At 30.7% G+C, this 13,668-nt stretch overlaps 1 protein-coding gene across 1 annotated transcript; it reads left to right on the top strand.

Moving 5' to 3' along the window:
- Nucleotides 1–2,598: 2,598 nt before the first annotated feature.
- Nucleotides 2,599–9,579, top strand: LOC114295285 (uncharacterized). Its single transcript, XM_082876758.1, has 7 exons — nucleotides 2,599–4,140; nucleotides 6,548–7,072; nucleotides 7,749–7,812; nucleotides 7,899–8,001; nucleotides 8,171–8,756; nucleotides 8,934–9,071; nucleotides 9,388–9,579. Exons 1-2 carry the CDS (start codon nucleotides 2,736–2,738, stop codon nucleotides 7,015–7,017), a joined length of 1,875 nt encoding a protein of 624 aa, XP_082732884.1. The 5' UTR covers nucleotides 2,599–2,735; the 3' UTR covers nucleotides 7,018–7,072; nucleotides 7,749–7,812; nucleotides 7,899–8,001; nucleotides 8,171–8,756; nucleotides 8,934–9,071; nucleotides 9,388–9,579.
- Nucleotides 9,580–13,668: the final 4,089 nt, after the last annotated feature.

Here is a 13,668-nt window from a genome sequence, read left to right as displayed (position 1 = left end):
GAAATTAATTTTAATAAAATCACATGAACATAAATTAAAAAGTTCAAGAACTAAATAGGTAAATTAATAGTTTAAAAATTAAATAGACAAATTTATGGGATAAAAGTGAAATCAACCTTAAAAAAAAAAAAAAAAAAAAAAAAAAAGTCTATTCAATTTCTATCTTGCAATTTCATTTTTACAGATTATCAAGTTTTGGTAAATGTTATAATTGGAGATATAGGAGAAAGTTTCTTTACTTTTCTTGTTGCTTCTAAGGTTGATCGATTGGTAGTCAAATCAACTCACGTATCTTAAAAGATAAAAAAATAAAAAAAAAACTTTAAAGTAATTATAAAATTTATAAATATATTTTTTATAGTTTCTTTAAATTACAGATTATTTATTATGGCTTTAAAAATTACATTTGTTTTTTCAAATTTCTAATTGCATAATAAATTATCTATTTTATTAATAAATCGCCAAATCTATTAACAATTTTTAGAGACACATATAAGTTAATCCTATTAAATGAACTTATTTACCTTTAGGTCATGCTTCTTTTTTTAAGCTATCAATATTTTCAAACCTTAGTTCATCCATCACATCAATCATAACACTACTGTCAATAATTATTTCTGGTCACTGATGACAACCTCCGACTTTCTGCAACTACCTTTGATCTCCGGCGACTGTTTCTAACAATTGGCAATTATCTCTAATCTCAAACGACTTTTGATGATATTTTTCTAATAATTTTCAAACAAAAACAAATGTTCAACTTCACCGCCTGACTACTACCACCACCTCCTTAGTTCTAGTTCACATTAGTCTTCACTATTATAGATCCATACAAGATTAACCAAAAAAAAAAAATTAAAGATACATTTAGTGATAATTTTTACTAAATATATCAATGATAAATTTATTACTAAATGATTTGGAAAAAAATTTATAAACATCAATTCACTCATTCACATTCATACTTATACTCACCTACCCACAGGACACGCGCATCGTACATACACAAAATCAAAGATTGATAAATTTATAAATAAAACGGATCATTTATTATGAAATTAAAAACTTTACCAGGTAGGATGTAATTTTTACAATTATAGAAAGTAATTTATATTTGGGCAAATTACCTACACCCTCTTGAGATTCTTGAGATTTCAGAAATTACATCTTGCCCCACCTCTCTCCTCTGAGGTTTATATTCGCATAACAATTTAACCCTTGTCATTAACTAAACGTTAAGAGTAGTTAACTGACAATCTAAAAATATAAATTGATGAACAATATTGCTCTTGCTAAAATTCCTTTGATAAATCAACAAAATTTACAAAAGAATTACGTTAAATGAGAATTTTTTTTTTAAGTTTTTAAAACCATGTTTGATTCGTTGTTTGGAAAAAAAATTTCAGAATTTTAAAAAAAATAAAAACTAATTTAAGAAAAATAAATATGAAAAAATATATTTAATTTATAAAGATTATTTCTAACCACTCAAAAGATAAAATTATATAAAAATAATAATTATTTTTTTTATTTTTTATTTCTTAACCAAATTAATTTTTAATTATTTAAAAAAAATAAATTTTTAAAAATCAAACCAAACATATTTTAAGAATTTTTTAACAAGTCATTTCTTGTATTTTTAATTTATTTAATTATTTGTTAATTTTATGATATTTTCAACATCTGATATTACAACATATAAGAGTTTTAGAAACCAATTTTTTTGATCTCTAAAAGTGAAAATTTTGTTGTAAAAGACATTTATGAACTAATTTTTATCATCGAGAGAATAATTGCTAAAAGGTCGTTCTGAAAAATAAAAAATAAGGTTTTTAGCGATAAAATTTTGTAAATGTCAATAATAAATAAACTTTTAGGAACAAAATAATTTGGTCTCAAAATGGTTTATTTTTTGAAACAAAAAATTTGATACCAAAAAGATAATAATTAATCACGAATGTTCAATTTTCATTGTTAAAAATATAATAAGGACATTTTAACCTTAATTTTTTGTAGTGTGATAAGTGTTTTTGTATTTTAATTTTATATTTCATGACTTATTAAAAATAGTAATTTAACTAAATCTTAGAGGGAATATGTAATTTAACGAAACCTCAAGGGGTGTAAATAGTTTGCCCTTATTTGTCAAAAGGACATTTTTAGTCAATTTATGATATCTATTAACGGTATTAATTGCCACAAGACGGAATGCAATATTTGAAATTTCAAAAAAGAATCTGTAATTTCGTTAAACCTCAAGTAATATAGGTAATTTGTCCTTTATATTTTAAGCAAATATATTTATAATTTATCTAAAAAATTATTTATATCCCAAATATATATATATATATATATGTAAAAATTCCCATAATAATAAGTAATTTTTTTTTTCACCGTTCTCTCTGTAGTGTTTCGAAAAATTGATAAAAAATTATTTTTTTTACTTTTTAACTTTTTTAAGTGACTTTTGTGATAAAAAAATTGAGTTATTTTGGATAAAAAAATTGACTTTTTTTTACTTAAAAAAAATTAAAAAGTCAAGAAGTTGATTTTTTTACTGGTGTTCCCAAAAAGCCCCCTGTCTCTTTCTGTCTCCCCTCTGTCAAAATTAGTTAGCACTGCATCTGCAAAAACGAAAGGAGGAGCAAAGTGGTCTCAGTAGCGAATTGATGAATCCATGATCAGATCACTCAAGACTTAATTGCAATCGAAACAAGTGTTTCTGAGTGACGAAGATGCAAGAAATCTCTACTGCTTCTTTGCTTTCCGCACTAAGATTTGCTCATAATTACCGAAAAGGTACCACTTTTCTTCCCTCGCTCAACTTCAAGTTTTATCCATTCTTGTCAGCATCATTCCATACCCAAATTTCCACAAACCCTAACCCTAACCCTCCTAATCGGAGGCAACTACAGAAATTATTGTTAGAGAAATCCAAATTGGGTTTTGATAAGCTCGATGATGCTCTTACTTTATTCCATCGCATGGTCCGAATGCAACCCCTGCCTTCTGTTATCGACTTCACTCAGCTGTTAAGTAGTATTGCCAAAATGAAGCATTATTCCACTGTTATTTCTCTGTTCCAAAAAATGTGCTTGTTGGGTATTTCGACTAATGAATATACCCTCACTATTGTAATTAATTGCCTTTGCCGCTTGAATCGAGTGGATTATGGGTTTTCTGTCGTAGCTAGCTTCTTCAAACGTGGTTATGTACCATCTGTATATACTTTCAGCACTCTAATGAATGGCTTCATTCTACAAGACAAGACTGGCAAGGCCATGGAATTGTTCAATAAATTGGTGAAAGAGGGAGAAATCAAACCTAATGAAGTTATGTATGGTACTATTATAAATGGGCTTTCCAAGACGGGAAATACTACAACTGCCATAGGGATTCTTAGGAGTATGCAAAAATGGAACTATAAGCCTAATGTTGTGATGTATAACACAATTATTGACAGTCTTTGCAAGGACAGAAATGTAGATGATGCTTTGAGCCTCTTAGTGGAAATGACCGAGCAGGATGTTGCACCAGACGTGATCACTTACAGCACTTTGATTCATGGATTATGTAATTTAGGCCAATGGGAGGAAGCAAAAAGAATGTTGAGAGACATGACAGACAAGAATGTTTCTTTGAATGTTCTGACCTTTACTACACTAATAGATGCACTTTGCAAAGAAGGCATGGCAAAAGAAGCAGAGGTTGTTCTTGAAGTCATGGTCCAAAGAGGTGTTGGTCCCGATGCAGTCACATATGGTGCATTGATGGATGGTTATTTTTTGCGAGGCCAAATGGACAAAGCAATAGGAGTCTTTCATTCCATGGTGGATAAGGGCATTGAGCCTAGCACTATAAGCTATAACATTTTGATCAATGGATATTGCAAGAATATGAAAATTGAAGAGGCCATGAATGTTTTCCGTGAAATGCCTCGTAAAGGATTGAAACCCACAATTGGTACTTACAATACTGTGTTGCAGGGATTGTTTGGGGTTGGTAGGTGTTCTACTGCTCAAGCACTTCTGAATGAGATGCAAGCTAATGGTCAGACTCCAGATTATTATACTTATTGTGTCCTACTAGATGGATTATCCAAGAATGGCCGTATTGATGAAGCATTGTTGTTTAGGGATGGCAATGGATAACCTACCCTGTGGGTATCCATGGAGACCCAACCCAAATACATGGTTTTCCCCTCTTTTTCTTATCCATTGGGTAGGGTAGGTGATATTCTTTAAATATCCATAGGGGATGAGTTGGGGATGGGTACCCACTAATTTCCCCATATGTTTTTTTTTTTTTTTTTTTTTTTTTTTTTTTTTTTTTTAAGATTCACAACTAAAACTAAATATACATTCAATCTTTTTTCTTTTATTTATTTATTTATTTTTTCAGGTTCACAACCTTTTTTTTTTTTTTTTTTTTTTTTTTTTTTTTTTTTTTTAAGATCCACAACCAAATCTAAATATACCTCCAATCTTTTTTTATTTTATTTTTAAGGTCCACAACCATTTTTTTTTTAATTTTTAAGATTCACAACAAAATCTAAATATACATTTAATTTTTTTCCTTTTTTTAATTTTTTTTAAGGTTCACAACCATTTTTTTTTTTTTAAGATTCACAACCAAAGCTATACATTCAATCTTATTTTATTTTATTTGGCTCAACAATAAAATCAAATACACATTAATTAACATTGCCACATTATTCTTGTCAAATTTTATGCATATCTAGAATTTTTTTAATTTATTTAAAAAAAATTAAGGACATTGTCTAGTGTAGGTTTCGGTTTGCTTTTCTATGTTATTTTATTTTGTTGTGTATTGTAATTTTCAGAATGGTTTGCTTGTTCTGAAATTTCAATTAACGAGTATGAATATATTTGTTTTATGTTATCACACAATTTATACAACATATATATATATATATATATATATGAATGTATTTGAAAATAAAGAAATTGTAGAGAATCAAAACAAGCATGAGTTGTGATTGGTTAGAAATGATGGGTACATAGATTTATTTGCTAGAAAAACAAAAAGGGGATACAAAGTCATACTAAATAATTTTTTTTAAATTAAAAGAATTTTTCTTAGTTATGAACAGATTTAACTGAAATCAGCTTGTTTCCCAATGTTATGCTTCATTTATTTAGATAGAAAATATTTTTTAATGAAAAATATTTTTTATAAAAAAAATTCAAAATATATTTTTTTATATTTGGTGGTGGTGGTGATGGAACGAAGGTGAAAGTAGAAATTGTTACATAGTGGTGGGGTGATGGCGGCAGTGATGATGGTAGTGGCTATGGTGATGGTAGTGTGACAGTGAAAGTGAGAATAGTGGTGATGGTGTTGTGAAATTAGTAAAAATTTAATTGAAAAAATATTTTTTATTTTTCAAAAGTAACAAACAACAAAATTCGTGGGGGACTAAAGGAAGAAGATGGAGGATGGATTGGGTGTGGTAATGCATAGATATCTTAAAATGAGTGGTTCAGATTTGTTAAAGGTATAATTAGATTTTGGATAAATTAAAATGAATTGTTCAAATTTGCTAAGAGAAATATGGTTTAATGTCTAAATTGTCCGTGGCTAACAATTCCTTGTTTATGTCCTGATGCAATTTAATATGAGTCTTATAACACTTTCTTCAAACAAACTTTTTGATTTTCTCAAAATTATATATTTGATTATTATAAAACAAACTTTTTAATTATTAATTAATGTGTATTTGATTTTGTTGTTGAACCAAATAAAATAAAATAAGATTGAATGTATATTTAGCTTTTGTTGTGAACCTTAAAAAAATAAAAAATAAAATAAAAAAATAAGTTGTTAACATTAAATATATTAAAAAAGAAAGAAAAAAGATTGAAGGTATATTTAGCTAAAACCTTTATAAAAAAAAAAGACAAAAGAAAAACAAGAAGGTTGTTAACATTAAATATATTAAAAAAGAAAAAAAAAAGATTGAAGGTATATTTAACTTTTGTTGTGAACCTTAAATAAAAAATAAAAAATAAAAAAAAATTGTTAACATTAAATATATTAAAAAAGAAAGAAAAAAGATTGAAGGTATATTTAACTTTTGTTGTGAACCTTAAAAAAAAATAATAAATAAATAATAAATAAATAAATAAATAAAAATTGTTAACATTAAATATATTAAAAAAAAAAGAAAAAAGATTGAAGGTATAATTAACTTTTGTTGTGAACCTTAAAAAAAAATAAAAAATAAAAAATAAAAAAAAATTGTTAACATTAAATATATTTAAAAAGAAAGAAAAAAGATTGAAGGTATATTTAGTTTTTGTTGTGAACCTTAAAAAAAAAAAAAAAAAAAAAAAATTGTTAACATTAAATATAAAAAATAAAAATGGGGATTAAAGTGGGTTGGGGAAAATCCATACCCATTAAAAAATGGGGAGGGTAGTACCCATGGGCAATGGGGAATGGGGAATGGGAAAAATTTATTATAGGAGAATGGGGATGGGGAATTAATATCCACCCCATTGCCCCCCATTGCCATTCCTATTGTTGTTGTTTCAGGAGCTAGAACGCAGTGGCATAAATCCTGATATTACTATGCACAATATTTTAATTGATAGATTTTGCAAAGATGGGAAGCTTGAGATGGCAAAGAATCTATTTGGTAAGCTTCATTCTAAAGGTTTGCGGCCTAATGTTAATGCTTATACTATAATGATAGGTGGATTTTGTGAACAAGGGCTTTTGGGTGAGGCAAAAGAGTTGCTGATGACAATGGAAGAGACTGGTTGTTTGCCAAATTATGCAACTTACAATATTATGGTCCGTGGATTCCTTAAAGCAAATGACTACAGTGAAGCAAATATACTTGTGGACAAAATGATTGGGAGAGGCTTTTCAGCAGATGCATCTACTTTGGCTACAGTGGTGGATCTACTCTCAGATAAAGGTCAAGATCATACTCTTTTTCATATGATTAAAAAATTGGTTCCTCGTGATAACACCGAAGGAATTTGTTAAGCTATCAACACGGATGCTATATTTGGTGGTCATATGTCTGCCGAGAACTTGCTAGGTAAGTATTTATTTTATTGTTTGGGTAAATTACAAACACACCCCTTGAGGTTTACTTAAATCACAAATTACTCCTGTGGTTTTAGAAATTACATTATGCCCCCATAAGGTTTTTAATTTCATAACAAATAGGTCTTTTTATTAATAAATCATTAAGTTAATTAACAGTTTTTAATAATATTAAAATTTTATTTTAATTAATAATTCAGATAATTTTATTATTGTATAGGTGAACAGTTATAAATATCACTTTTTCAATTAATTCTGTTAAATAAAAAATTCTGACAGGGAGGTATTTATAATTTTCCAAATCACAGGGGGCAATTCGTATTTTAAGCAAACCTTACCCTTATTGCTTTTATCATTTTCAATTCTACACTATAATCGTCTTAAGCATACATTGCCTATGATGAAGTGAAGGTTCAATTTACAATTTTAGTCTTTTAAATTTGAATAAGATTCTTGTAGATTTGTTTCTGTAATAGGAAGGAAAAAATGGCAGATCATTTTAGGACAAGGAATTGATAGGTTCTACTTTGAAACAGTTGATTCTTTCTATAAGCTATACAATTTTGATCAATGGATATTGCAAGAATATGAAAATTGAAGAGGGCATGAATCTTATTCCTTGTAAAGGATTGAAACCTACAATTTGTACTTACAATGCTATGTTGCAGGGATTGTTTGGGGTTGGTAGGTGTTCCACTGCTGAAGGGCTTCTGAATGAGATGCAAGCTAAGGGTCAGTGTCCAGATTTTTATAATTATTGTGTATTACTGGATGGATTATCCAAGAATGGCCGCATTGATGAAGCGTTGTTTTTTCAGGAGCTAGAATGCAGTGGCATTAATCCTAATATTGCTATGCACAATATTTTAATTCATAGATTTTGCAAAGATGGGAAGCTTGAGATGGCAAAGAATCTATTTGGTAAGCTTCATTCTAGAGGTTTGCGGCCTGATGTTAATACTTATACTATGATGATGATAGGTAGTGTCAAAGGCTGGCAGTTGTCTAAAACTTTGAAAGCTCAACATTTGATATTGTATATGATAGCTAGTTTTTGTTTTTGAAAACTTGTTTTGGCAAATGACTGCAGTGAAGCAAATATACTTGTGGAGAAAATGATTGGGAGGGACTTTTCAGCAGATGCATCTGCTTTGGCTACAGTGGTGGATCTACTCTCAGATAAAGGTCAAGATCATACTCTCTTTCATATGATTAAAAAATTGGTTCCCCGGCATAACACCAAAGGAATTTGTTAAGCTATCAACACGGATGCTATCTTTGGTGGTCATATTTCTGTTGAGAATTTGCTAGGTAAGTATTTATTTTATTGTTTTTATCATTTTCAATTTTACAGGATAATCGTCTTAAGCATGCATTGCCTATGATGAAGTGAAGGTTCAATTTACAATTTTAGTCTTTTAAATTTGAATATGATTCTTGTAGATTTGTTTCTGTAATAGGAAGGAAAAATGGAAGATCATTTTAGGATAAGGAATTGATGGGTTCTACTTTGAAACAGTTGATTTTTGGTTGATTGCTTGCAAATAATGCTGTTTACAATGTTTTTTGTCCACTGCTAAAAACAAAACTGAGGTAGAAGATGCTATATAATCATCCTTCTGCACAATGAATTGGGGCTTGATGTCATTTTGGCAGGATTCAAAAAGTCAATTTAGGTACTTCAAGTTGTACTGCCATTTGTAGATTGCAATATTATAAAATTGAAAATGCTCGTTCTGTTTGTTCCTCTCTTTTTTTATATGTCGTTATGTTATTTTGCCCTTAATTGTTTCAAATCTCATTCTTTTGTTTTTGTGTTTTTGTGATTGCAACTATGACAACAAATATCTAAGATTGGTAAAGATATTCGGTAATTTGAGGAAAGTTTAGCCGTAGATCTATAAGCGTGTAATATGACAGTACCAGTTTCATCATGGGGTTATCTACATCAAAAAACACACCGAACAACAGAATCATGACTTTATTCAATCGTAAGTACATTTTAACCTATTATATCATAGACTTCTTGGTTAAATGTTAGAATATCGTTTGTTGAGGAAATCAAATTGTTACTTCTACATTGAATTGAAACAAGTATAACATTAATCATGACAAAAAGAAAAGATACATTGAACTTTTAGCACTGGATTTAAACCTCAAGTCCCCCCCTCCTATGACCCCAGTGAGAAAATGAAAACTTCCAATCCTCGTACTCGACAGAGACTAGGAAGTACGCAAATTACTGTAACGAAGTCCTCTCAATTTTAAATCCTCAAACACTAATAATATCCAACCCTTCTGCTGCAGGCTGTGTTTGAACTTGAGTCTTTCTACTTTATCTGCACAATCACCATGGAACTCAACTCCTCGTTGCGCAAACAGAAAATGGAAGGGAATTGTGAAACTTTTTTGCCAACAATGTTTACTACACACAGTTGTTTCTTCTTCTTCTTCTTCTTCTTCTTCTTCTTCTTCTTCTTCTTTTTTTTTTTTTTTTTTTTTCACCCCTCCGAAACCCCCCACCCACAAATTCCTCTAAAAATTTGAGATCCAAACATTGCCTAATTAAATTTTTTTTTTTCTTTCACTTTTTTGTTTTTTTGCCCCACATTTGAAGTTTGAGAACATGTCACAATATGGACTCTAGAGATTAGTGCTTTTGCTTCTATTTTTTGTTTCTCCCCTGCAGTTTTGCTGCTTCTCATTATTGGATTAAAATAAATAAATAAATTACAAAAATTGGATAAATTACAAATACATTCTTTGAAATTTGCTTAAATTACAAATTATTCTGCCTTTTAAGTTTATAATTACATAATAAATAATCAAATCAATTAATAGTTTTTATTGATGTGAAAAAAATATATTTTAATTAATAATTTAAAAAAATTTATTATTGTATAAGACAGTTGTTATAAATTTTATTTTTGTTAAAATAAATTTAAAACCATCTCATTCTTTTTTTGAGGGTGGAAAAGTATGTTATGGGATCGTGATTTACTTGTTTCGGGACTAAGGTTGATTGTGGAAAATGGGGAATCAATCAATCCTTTAGAAATGGATTCCACTTATAAATAACCCTTCAAGTGGCGAAGGTCTCTCTCGACACTTTTCCCATCTTAGTCTTGCTCACTTCATTGACAAACCCAAGCTTTGTTGGTGATTGAATTTGCTTTGACTCTTTTTTTCTGAAGATAGTCAAAGGTATATTCAAGGTATTCATGTGCCTGAAATGTCAAGTGAGGACAAACCAATATGGGGTTTTACCAATTCTGGGAAATAGACAGTCAAATCTGGATATTGGAAGGTTTAGAAAAACACGAAATCCGAATATCACCTAATATGCCTAGGGATAACCCTATTTGGACTTGGATTTGGAAGGTGACAATACAATACCACTCAAATGGTTCATTTTTCTTTGAAAATGTCTTTACAATATTCTACCGGTTAAAAGTGTTTTGAAAACTCGACATTTATTAGTGGATACTGCTTGTCCAAGATGCCTAACTGTCAAGGAAAATTTGGGGCATTTATTTTTTCAATGCCCAGAGTCACAACGGGCTTGGAGTGGTAGCTCATTAGGTGTTGATTTTTTTGTGGGCGCTCACTATCCTTTCTCACATGAGGTTTCAGATGATGATACTCTTCTAAACATCTAATTGCTCTTTTGTGGGCAGCATGGAATCAGGGCCTCTTTTGTGGGCAATATGGGATAAGATTTCGAGGCTCAAGACGGAGTTTTAAAATTGGAGCCTTTTATGTATAAATAATATTTAAAAAAAATTATTTTAGTTTTTATTTTCAAGTGTATAATATAAATTCAAAATTAATGTAATGCGTGTCATACTTAGAATGAATGAGATCTATAAATATATATTTTTTTGATTTGGTCTTTAAGAGAAACATTTTTTTTAATCAAATTTAGAATTTGTCAAATTCAAATTTGATAAAAATTTAAAAACATATTGAAGAAAAAAAAATCCGTGAAATTTGATGAAAAGAAAATTTTCGGATATGAACAGAATTTTTAAAAAGATTTTCAGGAAAATTTGATGAAAGGGTTAAAGCAATTCATATCAAATCAAATTTTGTATTCAAATTTATAATCAAATTAACTTAGGAAAAAAAAAATAAAAGAGTTGGGATACTCTAAAAATCTTTTATTTAGATTGTGAAGTTATATGAATTGGTTTGAATCTTTATTTTTTAACTTATTAACATCATAAGAATTAAAATTATTTGGGGAACCTTTAAAATTTGAGGCCTAAGGTAGCCACCTTGCTCGTCTTGGGCCAAGGCCGACTCTATATGGAATCAGGGTAATAGTGCTATTTTTCATGCAACCATTAGGGATGGCAATTTGAAACCGGCCCGGCGGGGACTTGCCTCTCCGACCTCGATTAGAGCATTTTTTTCTCAAAAAATATCCTTGACGGGCCGAGGATGGTATTCGGAAATGAATCCTCGATAATTTTCAGGCTGGGGACAATGATACGTTTCCTAGCTTTGGCTAGTCCCTGGCCCCAACCCCGTCCTCGTTTCCCCCCGAAGTAAAATTACTATTATACCCCGCTATCCTTCATTCATATATATCTCAGATCTATTTGATGACACACAGAGATCTCAAATCTTTGTTGATGATACACACTCAGATCTGAGATCTGTTGTTGTTGATGATTTTGTTTATGATGTTGATGTTAAAAACAGTGTTATTAAAGGCAATAGGCGCACCAAGGCGCCAAGGTCTCCTGGGGCCTAGGCTCAAGGCGCAAGGTAAGGCGTAGGCTTTACCGAAGTGAGGCACACCTTGTACGGAAAAAAAAAAAATTAATATAAGTAAATAATTTAGAATTCAACATAAACAAAATGAAATGTTAAATATTTAGTGTTTTTTAGATTAGGAATTATGGCTAATTTTTCTTTTATCATTGATTTGGGGTTGAATGCCCAATGTATTAGCATCTGTAATAAGAGTAAGGATCTTATGTAGCTGCACCATATGAAATCAATGGTTAGATTTTAAACAAAACCAATTAAAGCAGCAATAAAAAAAAGCCCTAAAGATGCAAGTTTTGGGCCAATCAGGTGCCTTATGACAGTCGTCTGGCCTAGAACATGACAAGGCACAAATCTTGGGATTGAACGAGACTGGGGCGTAGGCGCACGCCTAGGCTCACCTTATCGAAGTCGCCTGACTTGGAACACTACAAGGCGCAAACATTGGGCGTGGATGTGACTTGGGCCAAAGCGTACGCCTAGGTGCGCCTTTAATAACACTGGTTGAAAATGAAACAGATTGGGGATGATGTTGTTGTTAATGATGTTGATGTTGAAAATGAAACAGATTGCTTCTATATTTTTTTATTTTTTGTTTTTTAAATTTATTTTTTTGGTTGGAGAATTTTCGGGGTTGGAGAAACTCGATCTCCGTTAAGGGGTGGGGATGGGGACAGTGATAGGTTCCTCATTGAGGATCGGGGCCGAGAACGAGTGAATTTTCACCATCGGGAAGCGGGGACGGGAAGTGTGATCCCCCGCCTGTTGCCATTCCTAGTAACCTTGTCTTTTTGTCATCAAACAATTGTGTTAGCCCATAATTTTTGCAACTATATACATTTGATGGGGCTGCTGACCATTTTGAACAGAGTTTACAATTATCTAACTTGTCTTGTTATAAATTTTGTTCCTTGCGATATAGAATAATAGAATTTCAGGATTTCAAATTTGTGGTGGATGGTTTGTGGCGAGCAGCGGATGGCAATATAGGAATAGTGTGGGTATGTTACAATTGGTGGCATGAGCAAGTAGCGCAGAATTTGACAAAAATTGTATTGCCAAGGATAGAGCTTGTTTGGATGCTATTTTATGGGCAAAAGAGAAACACATGCTCAGTATCACTACCTATGCTGATTCTCAACAATTGATCTCTTTTCTAGTGCATTGCCTCAAGTTAAAATGGAACTCAATTATTATAATATATGGTATATGGATTAGTGGTAAGTACTTTAATTTCCTCCTTTTTCTGCCCTGCCAAACGTAGCAATAATGAGAGCTTCTACCATCAAACTACTCTATCAAATTCATGAATTCATGATCAGATCGGTCAAGGACTCACTTGCATTCTTTTCCGTTGTGTTTGGTTGGGGTTTTGGGAAATGATTTAGAAACGGAAAGGAAAAAAGTGTGTGAAATTAGGTGAAATATAAATATATTTTATTCATACATTTGTCTACTTTTCTCCTGTTCCTTATCTAAATCCCTTCTCAAATCCCCTAACAAAACACAACATTCATGTCTTGATGTCTCAAAAATAACCATTAGATGATGCAAGAAATCTCCACTGCTGCTTTGATTTCCAGAAGAAGATTATTAGCTCATAATTGCCGAAAAGGTATCACTCTTTTTCCCTCACTCAATTTCAACTTCAACTTTAATCCATTGTAACGCTGATAACAATACACTTCTGTTTCATACTCAAATTTCAACGAACCGTAATCCTAATCTTCGTGATCGAAGTCAAATCCAAATTGGGTTATGGTAAGCTTGATGATGCTCTTAGTTTATTCCATTGGATGGTCCTAATGCAGC

This window comes from Camellia sinensis, chromosome 6, assembly GCF_055761805.1.
Source record: "Camellia sinensis isolate YWXY chromosome 6, ASM5576180v1, whole genome shotgun sequence".
NCBI lineage: Eukaryota > Viridiplantae > Streptophyta > Magnoliopsida > Ericales > Theaceae > Camellia > Camellia sinensis.
The sequence above is the reverse complement of the archived record's forward strand: the minus strand, read 5'-3'. Positions and strand labels throughout refer to the sequence as shown.

What these genes read in the sequence shown, in the direction of transcription:
- LOC114295285 (XM_082876758.1), top strand. Translation starts at nt 2,736, where the DNA reads ATGCAAGAAATCTCTACTGCTTCTTTGCTTTCCGCACTAAGATTTGCT. An exon ending in AGCATTGTTGTTTAGGGATG is followed by an intron (nt 4,141 to 6,547) that starts GCAATGGATAAC and finishes CATTCCTATTGT; the next exon opens with TGTTGTTTCAGGAGCTAGAA.